General features: G+C 41.4%; 1 protein-coding gene across 2 annotated transcripts in view; it reads left to right on the forward strand.

The window, feature by feature from the left end:
- WDR75 (WD repeat domain 75) overlaps window positions 1-1,151 on the forward strand; it is a 36,001-nt gene extending 34,850 nt beyond the window's left edge. For both annotated transcript variants that reach the window (XM_034785398.1, XM_034785397.1), the window contains exon 21: window positions 596-1,151. In XM_034785398.1, the coding sequence (XP_034641289.1) occupies window positions 596-803 (208 nt within the window). In that variant the 3' untranslated portion in view covers window positions 804-1,151. The remainder of the gene's footprint in view (window positions 1-595) is intronic.
- Window positions 1,152-8,959: the final 7,808 nt, after the last annotated feature.

The raw sequence follows: 8,959 nt of genomic DNA on the forward strand, positions 1-8,959 counted from the left end.
ATTACTGATGCAGGACTGAATATAGTCTATACAGTACCTTATACAAATATAATATGGAGAAAAAAATTATCAGATATGTTTTATTTCAAATAAAACAGCAGGTATTTGGAAGTGTTCAAGGGTTTGGATTGTTATAATAAATCCAGGAGAAATGGATTAGTGGGTAGAGAGTGGGTGAGATGGGCAAAGGTGTGTGATGCATGCAGTTGAACATATAGCTGTTCAGTTTAAGGGATTGTTCTAGTGCCCATTTAAGCCAATGGGAATTTTTCCATCGACTTCAAAGGACATTGGATCAGACCCAAATATTAGGCCTTACTATAGATATTTGTAGTGTGTTTGTGTATATATGTGCAACATATGCTGAGAGTAATCTGTTTAAATTGTAAATTCTTTGAGGCATATCTTTTCCTTGTAAGTAAAGTACCTAGTGCTCTTGCAGTGCTACATAAATAAGTCATATAACGTATATAAATTCACCTGCACAGACAATTTAACTCCGTATCATGGTTTAGTATCGAAACTATATTCTCATTCCTTCTTGTGGTAGAATATGCTAATAGTCTCTCTTTTCCTCTGTCCCCCTACTTTAAAGTGCCGGAGAAGTGGTTGATGAAGTTGAAATGGACAGTGAAAAAGCAGAGGATGAATCAGATGAGGATTTAGAGCTTACTGAGATGGAGCAAGATATAAATCCTACAGAGTTTTTGGGTGAAATTACCCAAACTAAACTGTCTAAATCTCAGGAAAAACAACTGCGAAAGATAAGAAGAATGGACTACAGTTGGGTAGCTGCTCTCTAGATACATCAAGACATGTTGCATTTTATATTTTCTTATGAACTTAAATATTATGTTAATGGATTAAATACTGTGTTCTACCAAAAAGCTCTCTTTCAATCCTTTGTCATAAGTTTCTTATTGGATTCTAATATTTGATGTAAAAGGTATTATTTCAAAGCAAGTATTGTGCAGTTTTAATATATTTTAGTTAAGAAAGGAAGGCTGGTCTTGAGACTAAAGCACAGGATCTGGGTTTTGTCCCCACTCTGTCTCAAACAACTGTTAACCTCTGTCATTTATTCTCCAACCTGTAAAATGTAGATGATGGGCTTGATTCAATTCTGTATTATATTGGCTGGTGCCCTCAAATATCTAAGGCACAAGAAAGTCTCTGAAAGAGTCCCAGAACCACTGCTCTATCAGGGATGGCCTACGGAGGGCCCAAAAGTGGGCAGTATTGATCACAAAGGGACAGGCAGCTTTTCCAACCAGGATTTCTATAGACTCTGAACCTTACTTCATAGCAGCTGCTGCTATTTATTTTGTATCTCCTGGAAACCCCAATTGAGGATCAGGGTCCTATTGTGATAGGTTCTGTACAGGCAAGTAACATAGAAGACAGTCCCAGCTGCAGAGAACATACAATCTGGGTAGTGGACAGGATGTGGCAGATGGACAAAACACAACAAGGTGGGAGAAGGAGGTAACTAACAGTTTAGCAGAAAAGCAGACATCTCAGCCAGGCACTGCAAACCCTGACTGTCCTAATCCCCCAGAAATAGCAGCTTACCTGCCCCATCACCACCACTTCCCTTTGCAGCATGGGTGAATGCAGCCTAATATCTCACAGGTTTGAAATATCTCACTGACATTTGTTGAGCACTGAGAGATCTTTGGATATAAGGTGCTTCAGATGTTGAAAGTATTTGTGCATCAATACTTTCTAATGTAACATTTCAAAAATTCCAGTTGACTGAACTTCACCACTTAAAAAGAAACACAGCATCTGTTCTGGAAGGGCAATGAACCCTTTAATAGGCTTTTGGTACATAAATGAAGCAAAGAATAATAGTCAAAGAATAATTTTTAAAAATCTTTTTAACCACTTACGTAATGGGCATTTTGTTGCTCAGCCCCCAACTACCACTGTTTTATCACCAGTGTTAAAATCAGTGTTAGCTTCCTCATCCCCTGTCCCCCGCTAATATAAACATGCCCTTAATTATCTCAATGTAGAGTGTAGAAAGGTTTTTTGAAAAACTTCCTTTCTTGAGCTCTAAACAAAGGTATACAGAACCATTTGGCTGAGCATATCACTTCCATTTCACTAAAACACAGCTGTTCTTGCTTTACAGTCAATTTATAGTGTTGACTTTTATTAGCAATTTAACCATCACTCATATCTGTTAATTAGACTTGAACAGTTCAAAGCAAGAACCACAAATGCTCAAAGATTATCTAGAGTATGGTGCTTAAGTAGCTTTATCAGCGTAAATCTAGCAATGAAGTGACTTTGTATTCTGAAATCATCAGTGGAAAAAAATTGCTCAGCACTTTTTGCTGATCTGTCCAATGTATAAAAATGTCAAGGAGAAATTTTCTGTGTGGAGCTCTAATGGAATTCCAGAGGGTTCCAGAAGTATCCAGAGCATCACGTAAGGTGATAGTGACCAAGGCAGCATTCAACTAGGGTGACCAGACAGCAAGTGTGAAAAATTGGGACGGAGGGTGGGGGGTAATAGGAGCCTATATAAGAAAGAGACCCAAAAATCGGGAAATCTGGTCACCCTACATTCAACCCTTTTCCACACAGATGGTCAGACTGAACCAGCGTGTTGGAGACTTCCTCTTTTCTGCCATCTGTGTATAAGAAAATAAAGGAAGAGAACACACCCTAAAAAAGCCATACTGAAGTATTGTATCATTTATTCTGCTCTATTGTTACAAATAGCGTGGATGTTCTTGTGTATTGAAGTTTTGCACACATCATAATAGAAAATGTATGTACTGTAATGCTACAGAAGGATTACAGATAAACAGTAACAGGAAACGTCATTATTACTGTGTTTGAGAAACTGATTGCCCAAAAGTTGAAGGAAAGAACAATTGTTGGGAAATGTAATACGGCCTGTCTGCTTTAACTGCCCATCAAGCTTATTTACTGGAGGGGGGGGTGGTTCAATAAATAGTTTGATACCCGCAGAATCGCAATGTCGTCTTTAACAGTTCTGTAACTAAAACAGCATATGATGGCTGTGACGGGTTGGCTCACACAATCCCCTTGGAAGCTGCCACCTAATGTACCAGGACTACCTCTGCTCCTGTTTTTCCTGCCATCTTAGGTGCTAGCTAGGGGATTCTTTATGATGGCTCCTCTCTCTCCCTTTGTTCTGTTCCCACCCCTTTATATACCTTTTGCATAAGGCGGGAACCCTTTGTCCCTCTGGGTTTCCACCCCCCTCACTGGAAAAGCACCAGGTTAAAGATGGATTCCAGTTCAGGTGACATGATCACGTGTCACTGCAAGACTTCATTACCCATTTGCCAGCACACACACATACAGGAAGACTCGCAGGTAAAACACAGCCATCTGCAGACAATGGCCCTGGTTAATGGGAGTCAAGATTTCAAACCACCATTAATGGCCCACACTTTGCATAATTACAATAAGCCCTCAGAGTTATAGTTTATATTTCTAGTTTCAGATACAAGAGTGGTACATTTATACAAATAGAATGATCACACTCAGGTTATAAGCTTTGTAATGATACCTTACAAGAGACCTTTTGCATGAAGCATATCCCAGTTACATTATATTCACTTTAAAACCATAGACTGCACAATGTCATGATGGTATATATTGAAATGATTTGCTGAATGGCTTTTATGGGGGAGAGGGGTGTCAACCATATGCTATTCAGTAGCCTAATGAACTCTGGCTTCTTTCTGTTCAAAGGACATTTTATCAGTGAGGAATACAGGCTGAGTAGCTGTTCAAGGGTAGGGTTGCCAGATGTCGGGTCTAAAAGGAATATTGGACACCACAAGTCCGGTCGCCATCTACAGGAGCTAGCGGGGCATGTGGGGGCACATGCCCACCCCACCCCCAGATTGACCTGCCAGGGCAGGGAGAGGGGTTCTGTCCTCCCACAGCCAGGCTCGCTCTCTCTTGCAGGCAGCCGCCAGAGTGGTTGGGAGGCTGGTTGGCTCTCACGCCCACCCCAAGTGGAGCGGCTGGTGTGAGAAGTGGGTGATCCCATCCCTTCCACTCCCCACCCAGGCCCAGCTGCCAGGGTCAGAGTCTGAGTGAGCCAGAAATGGGTCGGAGAGTGGCTGGGCTGTCAGAGAGAGCCTGGCTGTGGGAGGCGGTGGCAGTAGGCTACCGCCCCCCCCCCCGCCCCAGGCCCAGCTGCTGAGGGTGGGCTGAACATGCCTTGGGAGAGGGGTGAGCAGGTGCAGCGGAAGGAGACTTCACCCAGCAGGTAACTGGTGGGGTGGGGAGAGTGCAGTGGTCCCTGGCCTCAGTGCCACCCAGAGGATTCAGGGGGCCTGGGGCAAAGCAATTTTGGGGGCCCCTTCCATAAAAAAAAGTTGCAATACTATAGAATACTATATTCTTGTGGGGCCCCTGCGGGGCCTGGGGCAAATTGCCCCCCTTGCCCCCCCTCTGGGCAGCCCTGCCTGGCCTGGGTATGGGGGGAAGGGGAGGAGCGAATGGAGGGTTGGTCCTTGTGGGAGGGAGTGGAGCAGGGGTATCCAGTGTCCAGAAACTGGAAAGTTGGCAACCCTATTAAAGGGCCAACGTCACACTATTCACGGTAAAGTATTACCCGGTTTCCTCCATTCCTATTGTGTCTCTCTAAACATGACCAAGTTCCAGGAAGAGATCAGTGTTTATTCCCTCACCTAGGGTCTAACTCCACACTGCTGCATTTAGTATTGCATTCAAGCTATGAGCCTGCCCTTACCTGATCCATGAAGGCAGTAATGAGCCTGATATCTTATCATTAGGTTCCTCCCCTTACATTCTTCCCAACTTTATAATTCTCATGTAGCATAAGTTTCAAAACCAAACTACTATGTGCACTTGTAGGATGTCTGGACAAAGTAGCACCAAATATAAGCAACTATTTAACCCCCTCAAATCTAATACATGAAGTGACTGCAGTGAAGTTGGCACACAGTGTCACATAACATGCTAAATGTGTGGGCAAACTAACTACCACCAATGCAAAAATAAAGTGTGTTGCTAAAAGGTAAACTATGTACATTCTTGCTTTATTTTCGCCAATATTGGCAGACATTCATTGCAATGGAAAAACTAACTCTAGTATCTTAGATCAGTCCCAACACTGGTATATGGATAATATGACCTCCTACCAGCAGATGGAGACAGAAAATAAGCTACTTTCTTTTCATTCAGGTATGTACCTAAGAAGCAAAAAAAAAAAAATAGTGGATTTTACATAGTCATCCTTATTGAAGTGACAACTTTGAGTCCATAGGTTTTTAGTAAATTCATCAGGTGTTAATATGAAATGTCCATAGACGCAGACTGAGATCCAAGTTCTCTGTCAGTCACCTGGTAGATCTCTTAAGTACTAATCTGCTCTCTATAGTACAATACATGATTCTAGATACTATTATTAAAGAAAGACACCAGCACTATTTCTAAAATCTTTTCTATTCTGTAAATTTAGGGCAGTGGGTATTCACACGTATAGAGAGGGTACAACAGCCTTGAAAACGTGATCTGTGAGGAGAATTTAGCTTTGAGTTTATTTATTCAAACTGACAGTGAATGCCCGAATGGAAGTACTTGATGGACAAGATGATTCCAGTTTCAAAGGAATTATTCACATTTCCTTAAGCATACTGGTACTTTGAAATGAAAAGTGCTATTTACCATTGTTTATTATTTTTAATTATTTGGAAAACTTGTGATGGGTTGACCATACTTGGCAGCAAGGGAATTATGCAGCTCCTCTTAAACAGGTGGCAATAAGAGCCATATATCACCCTATCTCAGATTTTATGTATCCCACATATTTTTTCTTATTTTGTTTGGTTATTTAGGAAGCTTGTTTGGCTCTGCAGTGCTGTTTTGTTTGGGTTTTTCCTTCCCCCACTTGAGGTAGTCTTCTTACTATGGAAATAATATTGATAGCTGCAGAGGCAGAAGAATGGGCTTTGTTTACACCACATTTTAAAAGAAGTTATTTTAGGTATTTTTTAGAGTTTTTATGTTTATTTATTTATACCTGTCTTATGTGCTGTTTTCTTATAGCCTTGGCTATACACAGGGTGACGGGGGGAAAAAGAACACTTTTAAAACCTCCAGAAGTTATATAAACTAGCTTGTCTATATAATAAGGTATGGTAATTTTAAGTCCTGCTAGTTACAAACTCCCAGGGACAGAATCACAAGTTTTATAACATTAGAAGAGGGGAAATCTCAACTCTCCAAAGACTATGTGGCTTGTTCTTCTAACCCTGGTGGCTCATAAGATAGCTGATCTTAAAATTATCTTGATCTAGGACTGAATATTGCATGTCCTGAACCTTACACCAGTTTAGGTTTGGGGAGAAAGTCTACATTTCGGGTAAAAAGAAAAAAAAATGGTAGATTTTAAGTAGAAAAAGATGGCTGTTTGAAAGCTTCTCAGGGGCTTGGAATGTAAACAATTCCACAAAAAAGGATTAGTGGACAGAGTGTAGGTGATGTGAGGGTGCCTGTTTTTGAAAGTCCTTATTTTTACAATAAAATAATTACAGTTGTTTTACTCTGTTACACAGAACTTGGGAGAGATTTTTAGAGCATTTCATAAATTCATAGATTCATAGATTCTAGGACTGGAAGGGACCTCGAGAGGTCATCGAGTCCAGTCCCCTGCCCGCATGGCAGGACCAAATACTGTCTAGACCATCCCTGATAGACATTTATCTAACCTACTCTTAAATATCTCCAGAGATGGAGACTCCACAACCTCCCTAGGCAATTTATTCCAGTGTTTAACCACCCTGACAGTTAGGGACTTTTTCCTAATGTCCAACCTAGACCTCCCTTGCTGCAGTTTAAGCCCATTGCTTCTTGTTCTAGCCTTAGAGGCTAAGGTGAACAAGTTTTCTCCTTCCTCCTTATGACACCCTTTTAGATACCTGAAAACTGCTATCATGTCCCCTCTCAGTCTTCTCTTTTCCAAACTAAACAAACCCAATTCTTTCAGCCTTCCTTCATAGGTCATGTTCTCAAGACCTTTAATCATTCTTGTTGCTCTTCTCTGGACCCTTTCCAATTTCTCCACATCTTTCTTGAAATGCGGTGCCCAGAACTGGACACAGTACTCCAGCTGGGGCCTAACCAGAGCAGAGTAGAGCGGAAGAATGACTTCTCGTGTCTTGCTCACAACACACCTGTTAATATATCCCAGAATCATGTTTGCTTTTTTTGCAACAGCATCACACTGTTGACTCATATTTAGCTTGTGGTCCACTATAACCCCTAGATCCCTTTCTGCCATACTCCTCCTTAGACAGTCTCTTCCCATTCTGTATGTGTGAAACTGATTTTTTCTTCCTAAGTGGAGCACTTTGCATTTGTCTTTGTTAAACTTCATCCTGTTTAACTCAGACCATTTCTCCAATTTGTCCAGATCATTTTGAATTATGACCCTGTCCTCCAAAGCAGTTGCAATCCCTCCCAGTTTGGTACCATCCGCAAACTTAATAAGCGTACTTTCTATGCCAATATCTAAGTCGTTAATGAAGATATTGAACAGAGCCGGTCCCAAAACAGATCCCTGCGGAACCCCACTCGTTATGCCTTTCCAGCAGGATTGGGAACCATTAATAACAACTCTTTGAGTACAGTTATCCAGCCGGTTATGCACCCACCTTATAGTAGCCCCATCTAAATTGTATTTGCCTAGTTTATCGATAAGAATATCATGCGAGACCATATCAAATGCCTTACTAAAGTCTAGGTATACCACATCCACAGCTTCTCCCTTATCCACAAGACTCGTTATCCTATCAAAGAAAGCTATCAGATTGGTTTGACATGATTTATTCTTTACAAATCTATGCTGGCTGTTCCCTATCACCTTACCACCTTCCAAGTGTTTGCAGATGATTTCCTTAATTACTTGCTCCATTATCTTCCCTTGACAGAAGTTAAACTAACTGGTCTGTAGTTTCCTGGGTTGTTTTTATTTCCCTTTTTATAGATGGGCACTATATTTGCCCTTTTCCCAAAGATAAATCATAGGAGACGGGAGAGATTCCAGAAGACTGGAAAAGGGCAAAGACTGATTTTTAGCTCCTAGCCCCAGGCACGCGATATGGAACAAGGTAATACTCCTGTCACTTGATAGGAATCAAAGCTCATCTGCTACAGGTGTAACTGTTACATTATTGTAGGATAAAGGCAAAATTGAATTATAAATAAACTGGATTAGATAGATATAAGCAACACTACTCTTGAGATGCAGATGGAAATGAAAGTACATAAATCAAGTCGTGAAACTATTAGGTATGGGACAAAGACATAATTGAAAGAAAGAAATGAGGAAGGCATTTGTGACAGGTCTAGTTAAACACTCCCTCTTTGCCATTCACCAGAGTGCTGTGAGGGAATCAATTGTTGGATCCTATGTTCTTTAACCCTCCTGAGTCTGAACTGAGTCCAGGCATTGCCCCTGTCTTGGGGTCCCTAGGCACATTTTTGGCGTGTAGTTCCTCTACACCCCCTTCTGAGTGTTGTGGCCCACAACTGGCTGGCCCCTGTTATCAGTGCTTACCCCTGAAATTCCCCAAAAGCTTAAACACACCTTCTCCCAGAAATCCAGTCATATAGGCATTCTGGATCCACTGGTTTATTCTTCAAGGGCACATGATATGTGTAACATATAACACACACACAGACTTTGCCCAAGATTCTAAAATACCATTACTGTTTATGTAATTGCATGAGAAATACACAGATCTATCCAAAAATAATAAAACCTACATCCATTTACCTGCCTCAGTTTCCTCACCAGTCCCAAGCATTCTCTGGGTTGGGATCAAAGTCCTCTGGGGGAGTCTAGGGTCCTTCTCCTGCCGCTCATGGCTTGATTTCCCAATTATGGAGCCTTTCTAGTTCTTTCTCTCTTCTCCCAGGTCAGCTTGTTTTGCCT

Source organism: Trachemys scripta, chromosome 11, assembly GCF_013100865.1.
Source record: "Trachemys scripta elegans isolate TJP31775 chromosome 11, CAS_Tse_1.0, whole genome shotgun sequence".
Classification (NCBI taxonomy): Eukaryota; Metazoa; Chordata; order Testudines; family Emydidae; genus Trachemys; species Trachemys scripta.